The following is a 15,269-nucleotide window of genomic DNA, read 5'->3' on the forward strand; positions in this document are numbered from 1 at the left end:
TTGGGACCAGTGCCCTACTCTTTTGAGCCATAGGCGCCGCCCCAAGTTTTTGTGTTGTTGTTTTTTTTTTTTTTTTTTTGAGACCAAGTCTCACTGTGTCACCCTCGGTAGAGTGCTGTGGTGTCGCAGCTCACAGCAACCTCATACTTCTTGGGCTTAAGCGATTCTCTTGCCTCAGCTTCCCAAGTAGCTGGGACTACAGGTGCCCGCCACAATGCCCAGCTATTTTTTGTTGTTGCAATTGTCATTGTTGTTTATCTGGCCTGGGCTGGGTTCCAACCCGCCAGAGTGGGTGTATGTGGCTGGCGCCTTAACTACTATGCTACATGCACCAGGCTTAACCAAATGGTTTTTATTCACGAAGAGTATTTGTGACTGCAGCAATTGTGATGGTGAAAAGTTGTATATATAGGGAATCCTGGGTTAGAGTGAGATTGGTTCTGTAGGTTTGTTCTTAAGTTGAATTTGTACATAAATTGAAACGGGTACATTTACTTACTGCCTGTAAGAGTCTCCATTTGTAAGTGTGAGTTATATACCAGTCAGATGTTTGTAACTCAGACACTGCAATAGTCTGTTTGTAAGTGTGAGTTATAGGTAAGTTGGACGTTTGTAACTTGGGGACTGCATGTAATGTAAATGTTCCCAGGACAGCAGTGCTTCGCTGGGGTTCTCTGTGGCCATTTGATGAGTCTTTTCTTCCAGCAGCATTAACAGAACATTCTCTGTAGCAGGAAGCTGTGCCCACCCAGCACACAGGGAGGATTCAGTGAGGGCCCTCCAGGGACTTGCATTTGAGTTGGTAGTGAGAAAACAGAAATGTGGAAACAGCATTTGTGAGGCTAGCAAGACCCTGGGGTTTGGCTCAGCCTTTAAGGGGTAGCGCCAGATTGGAGAGAGCCCTGGATGTGAGGAGGAAGACTTGTGCCTCAGAAGCTACGGAAGGTTTTGAACTCTGAACAAAGGTGCCATCAGTGCACATTTGCTTTGGAACAAGCAAGGACAGATGGAGAGAGCCTTGATGTGAGGTGGTGATGGGTCCTGGGGAGGCAGAGAAAGGGCGGTTGTGTACAGAGGTAGCTTTCTTACCTTTGTTTGTAACAATAAAGCACTCTTTTTGTTTTCAGCTCTGGAGCACATACTTTAACACTAAGCAAAATTGTGCCACATATATGCAACTTACTTGGAGATCCAAACAGCCAGGTGAGTGAAAAACAAAGTGCTGGGAGAGGGGGAAATCATTGCTTGTAGACTGTTCAGTTGCGTTTTGGTGTTCTGTGTATGCTAGAGATGGGGGCGGGACTTTAGTTATCTTTATAGATCTCTGATTGTTTAAGATACTAGCTATCTATTAGCACCTATGAAGTATCATTGGTAAATGTGGCCACTCCATCCTCCTCTGTATACAGCGCTGGGAATCACTAGCCTAATTGAGGACATTTAGACAAGCTCCCAGGATAAGTCCACTCTGTTCACCTTCTCTGCAGTCTAGAGGGGTGGGGATGTGGGGAGAGAATCTGTGCTGAATGAGGTCAAACTGTGTTTCCTCTTTGGCAGAGGGAGAGTGATTGAAAGGGGGGCCTGAGGAACTTTCTGAGGTGATGGAAATGTTCTACATTTTGCTCTGGGTTGTGGCTACATTGGTGTATATCTGTGGAAACTCCTTGAACTGAATCCTTAAGAACTGTGCTTGTTATCTTATGCAAAATTTACCTAAATTATAAACAAAAGAACCCATCACTTTTTTAGTATAGGGGTGGTCATCTGATCTGTGAGTAGTAACCAGGCACTTCACAGTGTTTTCCAAGTCTGGGCTGCAGGAGCACCAGCTTGCTCTCCCAGTTCACATCTGTCTCTCGCCCAGAGTCATTTTTGTTATGTTAGTTCATATAACTGATAGGAAAGAAGCTTTGTTAAATAAGGGGGCAGAAAATGGAAGAGTAATTTACAAAAGAAATGCATGTGGCCAGCACTCATCTAGTGAAATCTTGATTGGTGATGGCTAAGCTGCCTTCCCCAGAGGTTGTGTCAGGCTTGCCTTCCAGATGCCCCCGGGCCCCTCTGGGGGTGTCCCTGCCACGCTCTGACCCTCCTTCACTTGCTCTCATCTCCATCTTACTGGCAGTTGTGCAGCACCCCCAAGGCCACATCCCTCTCAGCTCCCTTGCTTGCTCTGCTTTCTTTCCACTCATGCTCTCATTCAGCCCTTGTTGAAATATATAGCATTGGAGATAAAATGTTTAGATATTTTAATTTATTGAATTATGCTTTATGTCCAATAATAAAATAAAAAGAATTTTTAGAAAAATTCTAAATTACCAAATAGATTATTTTGCCCTATTCCCTTTTGATCTCGTTTCTTTCTTTTTGTTTTCTATGGCAACAGTCCTTTATAAAAGCCTCTCTTTGAGAATATGGCTGCTGCCACATGGTATCCTTTAGTAGGGCAGATAAGCCTGCTTGGTGACGTGAGTTGTTCCTAGTTCAGGTACTGGCACTGGCCAGACAGGTGATGTGAGTCTTTACATGGGGCCTGTGGAGTCCTTAGAATTGGGTCGGTGGTTGGGGGCTCGCTTCCCAAGTGTGCTTACGTTGTGGAGGCAACAAAAAACACAGAGCAGATAGGCATCGTGCAGGGTACAATCTAAGGACTGCATTGTGTGGAGTCTGGCTTGGTGTGGGGGAGACGCTCCATTGCAGCACGCTGCCGGGTACCACACTTGAGTGCTTTTCACATGTTCCTTATTCTGTCCCCTTTCTCTGTCCCCCTTTTATTCTACATATATTTACTGAGCGCTTATGCTATGGGCCTAACCTTGTCTTTGTGGATATTGGGCTTTTTGGAGAAAGGCTGAGATTGGTATCTTGATTTTGTTTTACTGCCTCCAGTTTTGTTTCTGTTACGGAGGTGGACAGCATCCTCTAGAGGAGGGAACTTCTCATTATCCTAGGGCCCTCCACTGATGTATGTTGTGAATATAACCTCAGTATTCCCTGCCTGAAACAGCACAGACTCTATGTAGACTTTGAGAGACATTGGAAATGAAGTGTTAAGAACATTTCAAATTTTGCAGCAGTTATGTTTTCATCCTTGAAGCTGTTCAGTTAAGTCTCCAAGAATGTCTGATTCGTCACAGATTTTCTTCTTTTGTGAAATTTTCTACAAGGGGAACCTCAGGAGCACTTAGAAGTTCTCTAAAAATTTTGTGTAAAGATTGTGTATTGAGTCTGGGTACAGTGGCTCATGCCTGTAATCCTAGCACCCCTGGGAGGCCAATGTAGGTGGATTGTTTGAGCTCAGGAGTTTGAGACTAGACTGAGCAAAAGCGAGCTCCCGTCTCTAAAGAATAGCTGGGTGTTGTGGCAGGTGCCTGTGGTCCCAACTACTTGGGAGGCCGAGACAAGAGAATTAATTGAGCCAAAGAGTTTGAGGTTGCTGTGAGCTGTGACGCTAAGGTATTCTACCAAGGGTGACAGGTAAGACTCTGTCTTAAAAAAAAAAAAAAAGAAATTCTGTATAGGGAGACTGATCTCTTTTTGTGTTGGGCTGCTTCCTGATTTGATTTTTTTCCATTAGATCTAGAGAAAGGGTTAACTCGTAAGTTCTCTTTTGGAATTTTAATAGGGTTTTCTTTGTTTTTGAAGTAGCACATATTACATTTCACACGGTCAGCACAAGCCCCCATATTCTGAAAATATTGATACAATTTTTTGAGAGTTCGATGTAGCATTAAGTGTTCAAAAGTTTAACATACCATTTTAAAGCTACCCAAAGGCAGACTATGATTAAAAACTTGAGCCTACCTAGTGCAGTGCAAGAAGCCTGTATTAAAGACATAGGGTCTGGCTTTGAATTTAATAGCCAGCTGAACTTGGGAGGTGCTTGGTTCTGGAGCCTCAGTTTCCCCTTTAAAGTGGGGTGCATTAGTAAGAGCCTTGTTCCCCACTCATGTTGAGAGTGCTTTGAGGGTCCCTAACATGGTGGTGTGACCTGTTGGTCCAAATGAAAGACGTTTGGGAAGGCCAAGTTACTCAGTAGTCTCCTTACAGGCTGAGATGGTCATTTTCATTTGGAGAAATCACAAACCTGCCATGTGCCAGTGAGTTTCCGAGAAACTCAGATGTATTGTGTTTTAAATATTTTAGAATAGTGTTAGTGTCTTGAGATATATTTAGGATATTGGCATAGCCATACTTTTCTTTTTCGAGACAGAGTTTCACTTTATTGTCCTAAGTAGAGTGCTGTGATGTCATAGCTCACAGCAACCTCAAACCCTTGGGCTTAAACGATTCTCTTGCCTCAGCCTCCCACGTAGCTGGGACTACAGACACTTGCCACAGTGCCCAGCTATTTTTGGTTGAAGTTGTCATTGTTGTTTGGCAGGCTGGGCTGGGTTCGAAACCTGCCAGCTCCGGAGTATGTGGCTGGCGCCCTAGCCGCTGAGCTGCAGGCACCGTGCCAGCCATACTTTCCTTGTTCCAAATGTCGACGGCCCCAGTGTACATTATACACATACCACCACATACCAGAAACTAGTTTTATTACTGAAAATCAAGTGCTTCTGGACTATTTATCTGTAGTAATAAGGCAACTTAAAAACAAGAGTAGTACGTTTAAGGCAAGTCTCTGTCCCCTTTCATTAAACTTGACCTGAACCTTAAAAAAATAAATAGTAGTACATTTAAATGAAATAGCATCTTACTGCTCTGTATTGTCATAAAGATTTTATAATTTTTCTTCCTTTCTTTTAAATGAAGAAACAAGGAAATAAAGTATTATAGTTTTTTAAAAATAGAATAGAAAATGTGTGATTTGTTTAAAATGTTTCATTAAGCCAAAAAAAAAAAAAAATCATGTTACCACTTTCTGCCTAGTATCTTTATGAGGTGATTGTGCTTTTTGTGCCAGGAACCCCCAGGTCTTGACTGGGAGTTTGGAGCCAGTAGTGGTGGTACAGCACAGTTGAATCCAGGCCTCTGTGCCTCTGCTTTTGAGAAGGTTATTTGTTTTGTTCCCCCAGTGCCCCATTTGGAAAATGAGGTTGGTGTTCTATGGCTGGCTTTCTATACTTCATAGTAGACAGGATTTATAGCTAGTGTATTCCAAACGGAGCACTCTGAGAACAATCCTTATGTTCACATCTGCCTTAGGAGTGCTTTATCAGCACATATGTTTGCATGCAGACACACACGTATGTACACACTCAATCTACATCTCCCAGAAATCTCTTCTGCCTGGAAATTCTGCCCTCTTTTTCCTAATGCTAATCAAATTAATCATTCTTCCTTTGGGGTGTGTATGTAGGTTGTATGTGCTTTTGCCTTTGTTTTAATTTTTCATTAGTCTTTCTGGCTGGTGTTTAAATCTCAAGGGTTGAGACTGTAACTTGTTCTTTTTTATAGTCCCTGACACCACATAATTCTTTGAATGATTTTCCCTTCTTTGTTGTTGAAGTGTCTGACCAGAGAAGACACTGTCAAGTCAGTGTGGTTGCTGCACGATATAGTGGTCAGTCTCCAGCTCTTTGTTTCCCCATAGTGATTGTATGGAGAATCCTCTCGCAACTGTTCAGGCAGCTGCTGGCATGCACTGGACTTGGCAATTAAAATGACCTCTACAAATCCCTTCTGCCTTAAAAGATGTGCGTTTGTTTTCATAGTGGTCTGAGTGCAGAGGGACTTAGAGCAGGGAGAGCCCCTCAGAAGCTTCTCAAAATGGCCCACAGGTAACTGAAGTACGTGGGTTAGGATGCTTTTTGGCCACAAGTTAACCGAAAACAACTCTAAATTGCTAGAGGAGTGGTGAAATATATTGCTTTGCGCAATGTGGGATTCTGTAGTAGAGAGAGTCCAGGGTTTATTGACAGCTCAGTGATACCTTCAGAGACTTGGAGTCTCAGCTGTGTCAGCTGGTCAGCTGGTCGGCTTTGTCCTTGGCAGCTCTCCTCACAGGCACAGCACTGGTGCAGCCCCAGTATGCGTGCAGCCAGCCTGGTTTTGAAAAGCGAATCCATCCTGTCTCTTTTGCCTTACTTGATGCTACTTTCTTAGTCCGCGTTTGCGTCTGGCTGTAGTGGCATCCCACTGCTTTTCCTGAAGCATGTGCTGTGCGTGTCTGTTTTCCTGCTGTGTTGCGTTTGGAACCTGTCTCATTCCGATTCCACCTGGACCTGGTGAAACGCTGTCCTTCCAAGCATAATTCACTGATTTCCGCCTCGTCCCCAGTTCCTTGATATCCCCTGGTATGTCCCCCCCACTCCCCTTAAACTATGTGCGCTCTTTGGGCTCTTGAATAACATTCATTGCATCCTGTGCTGTATGGAATGTAGAATTTAAGGGGTTTTCCCATCTCCTTTTTAGGACCAGTAGCTTTTTTTTTTTTTTGTAGTTTTTGGCTGGGGCTGGGTTTGAACCTGCCACCTCAGGCATATGGGGCCGGCGCCCTACTCCTTTGAGCCACAGGTGCTGCCCTTGGACCAGTAGCTTTTTAAATATGGGGTGGTAACCTGTAGTACCCATCTTTGTTGCTCCTTATTTGTTTAATTGACTTAAATCCAGAATGTTTTAAATGGCATCTTATTTTTATTTTAATCCACTTATTTGTAGTGTAGTTTTCTGTGTTGGAAAGATGGTCTGAAAATTTCAGTTTCTTGAAATTTTCATAAAGAATGAAAAGAACTAAGGGATATGGACTTTTAACATATATATAGAGGTGGAGACCCACATTATGTCTAACCTTTGGCATTGTATCAGCAGGGTGAAAGTGTCAAATATGGCTTTCTTTAGATGAATACATTCCTACCTGTATACAAATGTATATAAAGGAATGTATTCACAGTTGCAGTGGTAAATTTGTGATAATTGGGGTGGTGTATGGCCTGTTGTGTCCCAGGAGAAAGCGCTTGGTAATGACCCAGAGCATAAGATCTCTTCTTTTACATCTAGGTACGAGATGTGGCGATAAACAGCTTAGTGGAAATTTACAGACATGTAGGAGAACGTGTGAGGGCAGATCTCAGTAAGAAAGGATTGCCACAGTCCCGGTGAGTTCAGACTTTTTTTTCTTTCTTCTGCTCTTTCCTCCCTATTCTTTTTCAGTTAACATCTTGATTTTTCTGTTGTGGTAATTTTGTTCAAAGACTATACGGCCAAGGGTTGCTGGTTGGAGATCTTGTCTAGCTCATATATCAGGGGTCCCCTCTCATCCCTCACCCAGACATCTGGCCAGGTTTCAGGGTACATACTGACTTTAGAAGGATATTTAACAATGATTAGTGTTGAAAAATTCAGCACTCTCATTGTTTGTATGGATCTGTGTCTGTGATTCCAGTACCTATACACAGAACTCAGTATTGTAGGTGCTTACAGTTTATTTGTTTGATTGAATGGAACCATCCCAGAATGAGCGTGGATAGAAATTCATAAGTTGTAATTCTGGAAAATGTTTTTGACATGTTAGTTTTCTGTTTAGTCATTTCATTCTTAATGTATAGAAACCAATGCAATGGGATCAGTGTCTCATTACACCCAAGACAACTTGAATCTACAAATATTTCATTGTTCTAGTCAAAATTAAAAAAACTTATGTAACAATTAGATATCTATAATTTTAATTATTATAGAGAAACTTAACACAAAATGAATTCTAAATGTTATCTTGCTTCACGTGAAAGGGATGTGAAAATCGTACACTGAATTCAGAGGGCGGCTTGTCTGATTTCTGTCATTGTATCTGTGAAAACAGCAGAGGCCCAGATACATGAAGTAACTTTTAAGAGATTATACAACTAGGAAGAGTCAGAGCTAATCTCAAAACCCTGTTCTTCTCACTTGCCTTTTAATTTTTTTTTACCCTGTTTTACAAGAGTTCACAGAGTACTGGACGTCTGCAAATGGGGTAGATTCTTGAAATACATGGGAGTCATCTCTTTTGTTTTGTTTTGTTTTTGAGATAGAGTCTTACTTTGTTGCTCTTAGTAGAGTGCTGTGGCGTCATAGCTTGCACCTACCTCAAACTCCTGGGTTCAAGGGATCCTCTTGCCTCACCTTCCTGAATATCTGGGACTACAGGCGCCCAACACAACACCTAGTTATTTTTAGAGATAGGATCTTACTCTTGCTTAGGCTGGTCTTGAACTCCTGAGCTCAAGCATTCTACCTGCCTTGGCTTCCTAGAGGGCTGGGTTTATAGGCCAGAGCCACCGCGCCTGGTCTAGGAGTCATTTGTCTTCATGTCACTCAGATAGTTATGACGGAAGTGGGCCCCACCCCCTTAAGTAGGGGCTCCGCGAGCAGGTGAGAGGGTTGTGTTTCTTTGTTGTAGAATCACACTTGATTCCATTGTTACTCTCACCATGGCCCCTGTGTTGTATACAAGAGGATTAGATGGAAATAAAATTAATTCTTGTATTTTTTACAGAAGATAATGTGTGAGAATTTTTTTATTCCTGTAATTTATGAATCTCAGTCTTCTGATCTTTAAATATATGGTGAAAATAATTGGGGAAAAAACTTACAGACAACAATACTAAACGCTCTGATTAGGGAGAACTGGAGGGTGCAGATGAGCTGGAAAGGCAAGGGCTTGAGGGAGAGGACTGTTCAATGATGAGGTCACCACTGTTGTTGGGAAAACAGGTTGTTAAAGCAAAACCCTTGCCCGCTCCAGGGGGTGCTTCATAACATGCTGTGTAGCTCACAGTGGGCCCAGACCATGAACCCAAACACCTAGCAGTTTCCATCTTAGTAGTAGATTTCTGTGTATTCCAAGAAGGGAACCACAACACATTGGGAGACCGGGGAAAATGACAAGGTAAACATGGGGATCTAGAGAAGAGAGTGCAGAAAGAGTTGACATAGCAGGCCTGAGACTGCTGCTCTTAGAAAAGCCTGAGTACAAGAGATACTGTCACAGCTCAGTGCTGGGAGGTTAAATATGTCCTGTGTGACTCCACCAGGATTGACTCCAGGAAGCAGCCACTTTTTCCCTTTGCTGGTTGTGCTTTGTGTTCTTTTGGTGTTGTAAATCACAGCTGTGAGTATGACTGTGCTGAATCCTGTGTCTTCCTAATGAACTGTTAGACCCAGAGGTTCCTGGAGACCCCCTACACTGTGGGTGATTTAGATGAAGTCCCAGAGGCATCAGTGCCAGAGCTGGAGTTGAAGCCACCTTTTCCATTCTCCCGTTTGTATGTTTCATGTGTTCTTTCTGTGACCTCCTTTGGGGAAGCCAAGGAGATGGATCACCAGAGCTCAGGTCTCTTCGAGACCAGCCTGAGCAAGAGTGAGACCCCATCTCTATTAAAAATAGAAAAAACTAGCTGGGTGTTGTAGTGGGTGCCTGTAGTCCCATTTACTAGGGAGGCTGAGGCAAGAGGATCACTTGAGTCCAGGCTCTGGCACAGTGGCACTCTACCCAGGGCAGCAGATTGAGACTGTCTCAAAAACAAAATTGAAATTAACAAAGGTGCCACACAAGTGCTTGGGCCTCTGAATAGGAATAAGGGATGTCTCAGGTTACCTAAAATCCATCCTACCAATTTTAGACCAAAATGGAGAGGAAGGATGGTGGTTCTAGAGAAATTAACCCACACCCTTCTTGTTCATATTACAAAACTCTTGACAGACACAAGTGCTTGGAGAACTAGGTTGTACTTAAGAACCTCACTCTAGTGAAAGAAGTGGAAAATTCATGTTTCTTTGTATTTATTACGAGACAGTTACCTAAGTTGTAGCACTCTGAGGGGTGGCAGAATATGCTCAGGTGGAATGGGGCTTGTAGATTCATTATCTGCTATAACGTGGCTCAACATGGGTGACTGGTTTACCTGAATATTCTGAATTTCTTCTGTCATTGGTATTTTACTTACTTTATGAGATTTGTAGATTTTTCAATTTAGTAATATCCCATAGGACTAAAAAACATTGTAGAATTTGCTTAATAGTTTCCAAAACTTGGCTTTAGTCCTGAAGCAAAAATGTCATTTAAGAGTTTATTTACCAAGAAAGTGCTTTGAAGAATAAGATTAATTATATCTCCAATAAATACATTGTAAGAATGTCTTAATATCACAAGATCAGCTAAATCTCTTAAGTAACAAGAGTAGTAAACTTAATTTAAGCAGCAATTTTCTTTGTTCAATTTATAGTTGGGAAAGTGATGTGTACATTAACCAGCTTCACTTTGATGGAGCTAGAATTAGGGTTTGGGGCCATGTGTTTAGATATTTTAGTAATTTAAGGCTTGTGTAGTGGCTAAAATCATACTAGGTTAATATAATGAAGGTAGTCAACAAAATCTTCATGTTAAAAGGTTCCCCCCCCACATGGATCTCTGAACAATTGAGGCCCTAGCACAGTGGTTTTCAACCTGTGGGTGGCGACCCACAGGAACTGTATTAAAGGGCCGCGGCTTAGTAGGGTTGAGAACCACTGCCCTAGAGGCATAGACTGACCACTTTACATTGTTTTACATGTGTTGTTTTCACACTTCACATACACACGTGTTCAGAAAGTACATAATTAACTTCTAGCTGTGTCATATCACATAATCTTGTGAAAATGTAAACCACCCGCACCTCTGTTCCTTTGCTTTCAGTATTCTTTGACATTCACTGTCAACCCATTGAGTCTTCTGGAAACTATTTTTATTAATATGGCACATTTTCAGTTTGCGAAGTTTTGGAAGAAAGCTTACTAATGTTAAATTTCTTCTGGAACCATCGTTTTGGAACCAAGCTTTTAAAAAGCGGCAGCTTTAAACCTGAGGATAATTTAACTTATAGAGCGAGCTGATACGTACTATATGTAATCTGATTATAATTATTTGATGCCTTACATTGTTAATAGGTTTCATAATATTTGTTATTTAAAAAAATTATAAACATTCATTAGGTATATTACCTAATGATTGTTTTGGAAAGAGAAATTGAAAATGGGTACTTTTAAAGTTGTTTTTTTTTTTTTTTTTTGAGACAGAACCTCAAGCTGTTGCCCTGGGTAGAGTGCCGTGGCATCACAGCTCACAGCAACCCCCAACTCCTGGGCTTAAGTGATTCTCTTCCCTCAGCCTTCCAAGGAGCTTGGACTACAGGCGCCCGCCACAACGCCCAGCCATTTTTTGGGTTGTAGTTGTCATTGCTGTTTGGCAGGCCTGGGCTGGATTTGAACTGCGAGCTCTGGTGTATGTGGCTGGTGCCTTAGCTACTTGAGCTACATGTGCCGAGCCAAGTACTTTTAAAGTTTTTAAAGAAATTCTATTATTTTACTTATAATTTTTTTTTCTACCTTTGGCTCTTTCAGGTTGCCTTCTCAACTGGGCATTATTCTGGAGTCTGCAGCATTATTGATGTGTCATCATACACACTTTTTTGTTTTTTATTTTTAACTTGCTTGTAAAGATTTAGTGTTAGAGAGGTGGTCCCAAGGCAACAGCAGACGAGAAATTGCATTTGGAATTCCCTTTTTTTCTTCTTTTTCTTTTATCTTTCCCCTCCCCTCCACCTCCCAACCCCTCACCACTTTTCTCGTCTCCTCTCTTTTATTTTGTGTCATAATCATTTATAGACAGAGATTCAATCCAATGTATTAAGATACATTTCAGGAAAGCTAGTACCTCACTCCTGTCATTTTCTGCTCTGCAGTGCCAGTTGTTTTTATTGATTCTTCGGCCATTTACTGTTTTTCTAACAATTACATGTATTGCTATTTAAATTTTTTTGTCACTCTAAGAATTTTACTTTCCACCATGGAGGGTAAGTTTCAGCTCTTCTCCTAAACCTTCCTCATGTACACTTGTGATCTCTTTATCTACCAAATGTGGTCATATTTTCACTTTGGTCAGGGCACATTCAGTTTGTATGTGATTATAGATGCTATTCACAGTTCACTATTAATGTTTGGTAAACTCTGATAACTTTACATTTTTCTTGCAACATTTCGTTTTTCCTGGAGTTAATAATTGTTTTGCTTTATTTGCATAGTTGTTTAAATACTTATCGCAGACTACTAATTTCTACTTAGTAACCTTTTGGCTAATTTGTGTCAGTTTCTTTAGTCTGTTTCAATTTGGACTGACTGCTTTCACCCCATCTTACACACCCATCATCCTTACATGTCTCTGTCATTGTCCCGGGGTTTCGCTTTACCTCTCCCTGAAGGTGCATCTTCAGTTTCTTAGAAACTAGGTCTATTCGTTCTTAGGTTATTGCTCTGTCTTTTTTTTGTTGTTGTTGAGACAGAATCTCACTATGTCACCCTAGGTAGTGTCTCAGCTCACAGCAACCTCCAACTCTTGGGCTTAAGCCGTTCTCTTGCCTCAGCCTCCAAAGTATCTGGGACTACAGATGCTTGCCACCATGCCTTGGCTATTTTTTTTGTTGCAGTTGTCATTGTTGTTTAGCAGACCAGGGCTGGGTTCGAACTCGGCAGCCTCGGTGCACGTGGCCAGTGCTATAACCACTGTGTTATAGGATGCCAAGCCAATTACTCTGTCTTTTACTAGTACACATCCTCTACTTTTGAGAGGAAGCGTGGAGAAGGAAAATTTTTTTGAGTCTGTATTGTTTTCCTGTCCTGGTAGTGATAGTTTTAAATTTACGGTGGAAATTATTTTCATTCAGATTGTTAAAACTTATGTCCCATTGTGTTCTACCTATCAGTTTGCTGAAAAATTGAAGATTATTCTGATTGTTCATCCTATTTAGACAACTTGTAATATCATCTCTTTGTCCCCGGCATTTGTCTAAAAGTTTATGACGATAGATCTTGTGTGAGACTATTTTGATTTGTTATAGTAGGCTCGGGTAGAGGTTTTTACTCTGGAACCTCATGCCATTCAGGTCTGGGCAAGTTTTTTCAAAAATATACCTATTTATATTTATAAATATATTTTTATTGTGACCATTTGGAATAGTCCTTTCACTTATTTTTTTCCTTCCATTTGTATCTTCAGAATTTTATTCTGCTATCTTGCACATTTTCTCATTTATCTTCACCCATTCAAATGAGTATGTGATTTTTAAAGTTTTCCTGTTTGTATTCCCAATATCTCTTTTTCTGTTCACTTTTTATGGCCATCTGGTTTGCTGTTTTTCATTCAGTAAGAGCTTCCTTGAAATACAAGCCATGTACCATAATTTTTGCCCCTTTTAAAGAGACCATTTTGTGGGGGGGGTTTTCTTGTTTATTGTTTTTTTTTTTTGAAACAGAGTCTCACTATGTTACCATTGGTAGAGTGCGGTGGCGTCACAGCTCACAGCAACCTCTAATTTTTGGGCTTAAGCAATTTTCTTGCCTCAGCTTCCCAAGTAGCTGGGATTACAGGTGCCCACCACCAACACCTGGCTATGTTTTTGTCGCAGTTATTTAGCTGGTCCAGGCCGGGTTTGAATCCGCCACCCTCCTGTATGTATGTGGCTGACACTGTAACTACTGTGCTATGGGCGCTGAGCCAATTTTGTGTTTTTTGACATGCACACAGTTGTGTAACCATTTGTGTAACCATCACTACCCTCTAGTTTTAGAACATTTTTGTCACTCTTCATTTAAAAAAAAATCATGTCCATTAGCACTCATTCTTTATTCCTTCTTTCTTATATGACTATTTCTGTGGATTTTTGTCTATTTTAGATATTTAATACAAATGAAATCATACCAAATGTGCCCTTTTGTGGCTCCCTTCTTTCACTTACCATAGTGTTTGCAAGGTTCCTAAGTGTTGTGGCATGTATTAGAATTTACTTTCCCTTTAAGGCTGTGTAATCTTCCATTGTATATATATTTTGTTTATCGCTTTATCTATCAGTGGCTGTTTGGTTTGCTCTATGTTTTGGTTATTGTAAGTAATGCTACCATGAACATGGCTGTTTGAATATCTCTTCACACCCCTGCTTACTAGTTGTATTCCCAGAAGTGGGATTTCTGCATCATATGGTAGTTACATTTTATTTTTTGGAGGAACTTTCATATTGTTTTATACAGCATCTTCACCATTTGACTTTTCTACCAGTGGTGCACAGGATTCCAGTTTCTCCACATCCTATCCAACACTTTGTTTTCTGATATGAGTGTGTGCGTGTATTTCTTTTAATAGCCATCCTAATAAGTTTGTGGTTTTGATTCTCATAGAATTTTCATGGGACCTTTATTGAAAATAAATTGGGGCATCCCCTTCCAGACCCCTTCCATTGTATTGGAAGCTTTTCTATTTTCTAATAAACTACTGCACTATTAAGAAAAAGAAAAGAAGGCCAGGCGTGGTGGCTCATGTCTATAGTTCCAGTGCTGTAGGAGGCCAAGGCGGGTGGATTGCCTGAGCTCAGAGGTTCGAGACCTGTATGAACAGCAGTGAGCCAGAGTAAGACCCCGTCTCTACTAACATCAAGAACATCGCCAGAGGAAGACAAAAAAGAGTACTTCAAACGAAGAAGAATGAACAAGGAAGTTAAAATTAAAAAAAAAAAATTTTTAAAGAAAAGAAATTGAAATAAATGTAAGGATTTTGGGAGTGGGGGGGCTCTGAATTCTGTTCCTTTGATCTACATGCTTATCCTTCTACTTCAGTTTATTAATATAGCTTTTGTAGTAAATTTTGAAATCTCCATTTTGTTCTCTTTTCAAGATTAATTTTGCTATACTGGATCCCTTGCATTTTCATATGAATTATTGGATAAACTGTGTCAAGTTCTGTTTTTAAAAAAGGAGTTCTGGGATTTTCATGGGAATTTACTTTGAATATTCCATGTACACTTGAAAAGAATCTTTATTCTTTGTTGGAGTATCTTTTAATATATCTAGTTACTTGGATTACGTTGTTGATGTCTGTTATTGTTGATTCTCTTTCTAGTTGTTTTTTTTTTGAGACAGAGTCTCACTTTGCCGCACTGGTGGAGTGCTATGGTGTCATAGCTCACAGCAACCTCAAACTCTGGGGCTTAAGTGATTCTGTGGTCTTAGCCTCCCAAGTAGCTGGGACTACAGGTGCCTGCCACAACGCCCGCTGTTTTTTAGAGATGAGAGTCTCACATTTGCGTAGGCTGGTCTCTTTCTAGTTTTTTAAAATCTATTATTGAATGTGTAGTATTGAGGCTTTCAGTTATACTGTTCAATTATCTATTTCTGTCTTTAGTTCTGTCATTTTTTTGCTTCATGTATTTAAGGGGCTTTGTTCTTAAGTACATAGGTCTTTATAATTATTGTATCTTCCTGATGCATTGACCCTTTTATCATTTTAAAATTTCTCTGTGCCTAATAACAATTTTTTTCTTAAG

General features: G+C 40.7%; 1 protein-coding gene and 1 non-coding gene across 37 annotated transcripts in view; one reads left to right on the forward strand and one right to left on the reverse strand.

The window, feature by feature from the left end:
- Positions 1 to 15,269, forward strand: part of CLASP1 (cytoplasmic linker associated protein 1) — a 307,493-nt gene that overhangs the window by 119,668 nt on the left and 172,556 nt on the right. For all 36 annotated transcript variants that reach the window (XM_053596856.1, XM_053596855.1, XM_053596870.1 and 33 more), the window contains 2 exons: positions 1,128 to 1,203; positions 6,946 to 7,043. In XM_053596856.1, the coding sequence (XP_053452831.1) occupies positions 1,128 to 1,203; positions 6,946 to 7,043 (174 nt within the window). The remainder of the gene's footprint in view (positions 1 to 1,127; positions 1,204 to 6,945; positions 7,044 to 15,269) is intronic.
- Positions 11,282 to 11,364, reverse strand: LOC128591038 (small nucleolar RNA SNORD55/SNORD39). Its single transcript, XR_008381480.1, has one exon. It is a non-coding gene; the product is annotated as a small nucleolar RNA SNORD55/SNORD39 (small nucleolar RNA).

This window comes from Nycticebus coucang, chromosome 7 (genome assembly GCF_027406575.1).
Source record: "Nycticebus coucang isolate mNycCou1 chromosome 7, mNycCou1.pri, whole genome shotgun sequence".
In the NCBI taxonomy this organism is placed as follows: Eukaryota; Metazoa; Chordata; class Mammalia; order Primates; family Lorisidae; genus Nycticebus; species Nycticebus coucang.